Below are 4,118 nucleotides of genomic sequence, written 5' to 3'. Positions count from 1 at the left end.
GGCTCCTTGGTTAAAAATAGTCTTACTTATTAGCGGATTTCTTGTCTGAAGATTAAGAAAAGCGTCAGACTGTTAATGGGAGTGATGTTGTCCTGCTGTCTCAGCCCAGCTTCTTCCTTTACGTTATTGGTTTCACAGCAGGAGGTCATTTGGTTTTCCTTTATAAGGAGTAGCCACTGTCTTCAGAAACCTAGCAGCAGAGCAAGGCAGAACAAGAAGCCACCACAGCTTCCCTACATCTTGGACGACTCTTAGGTTAGAGAATAATGAAGAACAATCTGACAATGGGACTCATCTGGTTCCTGATTGCCTTCCCCATATCCACAACTTGTGGGTTTACACCTGACGACCTCAAAGACACCTTATTACAGAAACTCAACTTAAAGGAGGTGCCCAAACTGACGAAGAGAGACCTTGACAATGTGGTGGTCCCAAGACACATCCAGACCAAGTACATCTCTATGCTACAAAAGCACAAGGAGAGGACAAGGAGATCACTACCCAGCTTAGCCGGCATCCTCCGAGGCATCCCAGGCAATGCAGGTAGGGTCACATATTCTTCTAAGGTTGACCAATAGCTAGTAATGTCTGATAATACTAACAAACCGTCCATACGTAGCATTATTATTATTATTGGTAATTTATATAGCACTATTAATTCCATGGTGCTTTACATTTGGGGTTTACATACAATACACAGAATATACAGGTAGATATAATACTAACAATAACCGACTGGCACAGTGAGGTAGAGGACCCTGCCCGCGAGGGCTTACAATCTATGAGGGAAGGGGGTAGAGACAGAAGGAGAGGGGGAGACTGTACAGATGGCGGTGCGGTGATAGTGTTATTGGAGGTTGTAGGCCTTCACGACTAGGTGAGTCTTCAGGGCCTTCTTGAAGCCTGTGATTGTGGGGGTCAGTCATATGTGTCTTGGTAAGGAGTTCCAGAGTATGGGGGATGCATGGGAGAAATCTTGGAGACGGTTGTGTGAGGAGCGGATGAGAGCAGAGCGGAGTAGGAGGTCATTGGAGGATCTGAGGTTACGTGTGGGCAGGTAGCGGGAGATTAGGTCAGAGATATATGGAGGGGACAGGTTGTGGATGGCTTTGTATGTTAGCGTTAGTAGCTTGAACTCAATTCGCTGGGCTATGGGTAACCAGTGGAGGACTGGCAGAGGGGAGCGGCACAGTTTAAAGTGGACTGGAGGGGGGCGAGGGTGTTAGCTGGGAGTCCATGGAGAAGGGTGTTGCAGTAGTCTAGGCGGGAGATTATGAGGACATGGACGAGCATCTTGATAGTTTCCGGGGTGAGGAAGGAGCGGATTCGATGGATGTTCTTGAGCTGGAGGCGGCAGGAGGTGTTGACGGTTTGTATATTCGTATGTTAATGACATGTTGATGACTGCAATCATTCCAAGCATAGAGCAAATACTGATAGTGTAATTTACTGATTTCTTATAGATATCGCTGGTGAAGTGTTATACGCAGATGTCAACAAGCAGACCTTGGTGTTCGGGATGGAGTCTAGGATACCCCAAAACAATGAAGTGACTATGGCAGAACTGAAACTCTTCAAGTTGCCCCCCACTCTCAAAGAGGTTCCCGACAGACGCTTCCACAGACCGGTCAACAATGCCAGGGTCAGTGTGTACTACGTGGAGAAGATGGAAGATGGAAGCAACACAACGTCATTGGTGGATTCCAGGTAATGCAATGTCCAGGGTGGACGATGAGATGGGTGTTACTATATAAATTACTCATATTAATTTTATTTATTTTTTTCATTTTTGAACTAAAGAGAAATTTTTTTACATAAATTTATAGACTTGTACCCATTATGGAGTCTGGCTGGAGGAGTTTTGATGTCACCCATGCTGTACACTACTGGCTGAGAAGCAAAGGCCAGTCTAATATGCATCTGGAAATCAGAGTAGATGGAGAGCGGCATGGGAGCTACGCAGCTGAGATGGCAAAACTGGTCCAATTCACTACGCAAAACTCACCCAACAACGACACAGGCAAACCGGAGCTGGTTCTGTACACACTCAATCTGGAAGAGCACGGGTAAGTTCTTGTCTTCAGATTCCGCCTCAAAATCTGCCTGCAAAAAACTCTGTGTGAACTAGCAAGTCATCCATGAGTGGGGTAAACATTTACGTATTTGGATAAAACACCAGAGCTAAACAATGCTATCGAAAGTGGACTTTCATGTATTTACGCTTTCATCTATCTCATAAGATCACAGTATAAGAAAAATGTTTTGTCTTTGTACCATGTTAGCCAGTGGGTAGGAAATATAAAAAACAAAAAACTTGATAGATGATACCCTTATTAATGGCTAACTCATAGTGATGACAAACTATAACGCTCTCGGCTTCTTCTTCAGATATATCTGAAGAAGAGGCCAAGAGCTTTGAAACGTTATAATCTGTCATCATTATGAGTTAGCCATTAAAAAAGGTATCATCTACTGAAGACTTTCAAGTTTGTTTTTTTTTATATATTTCCATAAGATCATAAGAAAAGTATTTTTTAAAATCTGTTATTTGTGTAGCCTAATCATTTAATGACATAAAAAGAGAAAATAAAAAAATTCAATTAAATAAAAATACTACTACTATCGTAACATAACAATAATAAAAACATATGATAATATAGAACAACAGCATATAATATTATATAATATTGACAATAAGATAAATAACATTAATAATAATATATTATATAATAATAGTGTATAATAATAATAATATAAATAACAGAATAATAATATAACATATAAAAACAATAATATAAATAACATAATATATAATAGTAATAACTAATAATAATATAATAATAATATACAAAATAATAATAATAAATACAAAATAATAATAATAATAAATACAAAATAATAATAATAATAATAATAATAATCATAGTAAAATAACAAAAGAGCCTTTAGTTACTTTCTGACTCCAACTAATAATTATGACCCTACTACTAGTAATAATAATAATATAGTACCATTAATAATTGTAATACTATTACTAATATACTGGTGCTAACAATAATGATGCCACTACTACTACAAAAATTACTAATACCACTACTGCTACTACCACATAATATATACAATAAAATATACTGCTAAACCTTCTAATGACCCTTCCTTTCTTATATTTTAGTGCCCGTGGAGACTGCTCATCTCCAGGAGCCAAGAAAGACCATATCTGCTGCAGAGAAGAACATTTTATCAACTTCCGTGAGCTCACGTGGACCCAGTATTGGATCATCGAGCCAGTCGGATACAACGCATACCGCTGCACTGGAAGTTGCCGCCAACCCCATTCCCCAGCCCTAAAATACCTCTATGGGGAGAGGACTTGCACCGTAGTGGAAAGTGCCCCCTTACCGATCATGTACTTGGTCAAGAAGGGTGACTACACAGAAATAGAAGTGGCAGAATTCCCTAATATGATTGTGGAGAGATGTGGCTGCACCGCGGACAATATTTCCATCATCTAGCGACTGAGTCATTGCGTCGTGGATTCGTGCACAGAACTTGACGATGTTTGCTGTACTTTTGCATCTTGATCTTACTAACGACTGGCAAACTCTGCCAGACAAGTACCCATGCACATAGGGGCAAAACTGTGGCTCAGTGGTTAGTACTGTAGTCTTGTGGCGCCGGAGTCCTAGGTTTGAATCCTGCCAAGAACAATATCTGCAAAGAGTTTGTATGTTCTCCCCGTGTTTGTGTGGATTTCCTCCCATACTACAAAGACATACTGATAGAAAACAAAAAAACGAAAAAAGTATCCGCACACATGAACTCTTCTACCCCAGACATAGGTTTACAGTCTTAGGAATGTTAATAATGGCCGTGTAGAAGCACTTACCTGTATATAGATCCTATATATATTTATCATTGATTCATTTTACAGAGTTGTACACAAATGAATAAATTACTTTATTACATATTTCGTTATAGTTGTATTCATGAACAAGTGAGTAATATCCCTGCAGTGCCCCCACTGGAGAAATGAAGTATTACACTGAAATCAATAAGCTGTCCATGTAATGTACGGTCACGCTGGGTCCTCCAGAGAGAGACCTGATTTTTGTAGCTTT

The 4,118-nt window shown here is 39.7% G+C and overlaps 1 protein-coding gene across 1 annotated transcript; it reads left to right on the top strand.

Annotated features, from left to right (window-relative positions):
* The first annotated feature begins 266 nt into the window (after nt 1-266).
* Nucleotides 267-3,512, top strand: LEFTY1 (left-right determination factor 1). Its single transcript, XM_075267243.1, has 4 exons — nt 267-543; nt 1,464-1,707; nt 1,827-2,066; nt 3,173-3,512. The coding sequence occupies exons 1-4, from the start codon at nt 267-269 to the stop codon at nt 3,510-3,512; spliced, it is 1,101 nt and encodes a 366-aa protein (XP_075123344.1).
* Nucleotides 3,513-4,118: the final 606 nt, after the last annotated feature.

Source organism: Leptodactylus fuscus, chromosome 3 (assembly GCF_031893055.1).
Source record: "Leptodactylus fuscus isolate aLepFus1 chromosome 3, aLepFus1.hap2, whole genome shotgun sequence".
NCBI classification, from domain to species: Eukaryota; Metazoa; Chordata; class Amphibia; order Anura; family Leptodactylidae; genus Leptodactylus; species Leptodactylus fuscus.
The sequence above is the reverse complement of the archived record's forward strand: the minus strand, read 5'-3'. Positions and strand labels throughout refer to the sequence as shown.

Coding starts and splice junctions, on each gene's coding strand:
- LEFTY1 (XM_075267243.1), top strand. CDS start 267: ATGAAGAACAATCTGACAATGGGACTCATCTGGTTCCTGATTGCCTTC. Junction 1,708..1,826: donor ACGTCATTGGTGGATTCCAG/GTAATGCAATGT, acceptor ATAAATTTATAG/ACTTGTACCCATTATGGAGT. Junction 2,067..3,172: donor CTCAATCTGGAAGAGCACGG/GTAAGTTCTTGT, acceptor CTTATATTTTAG/TGCCCGTGGAGACTGCTCAT.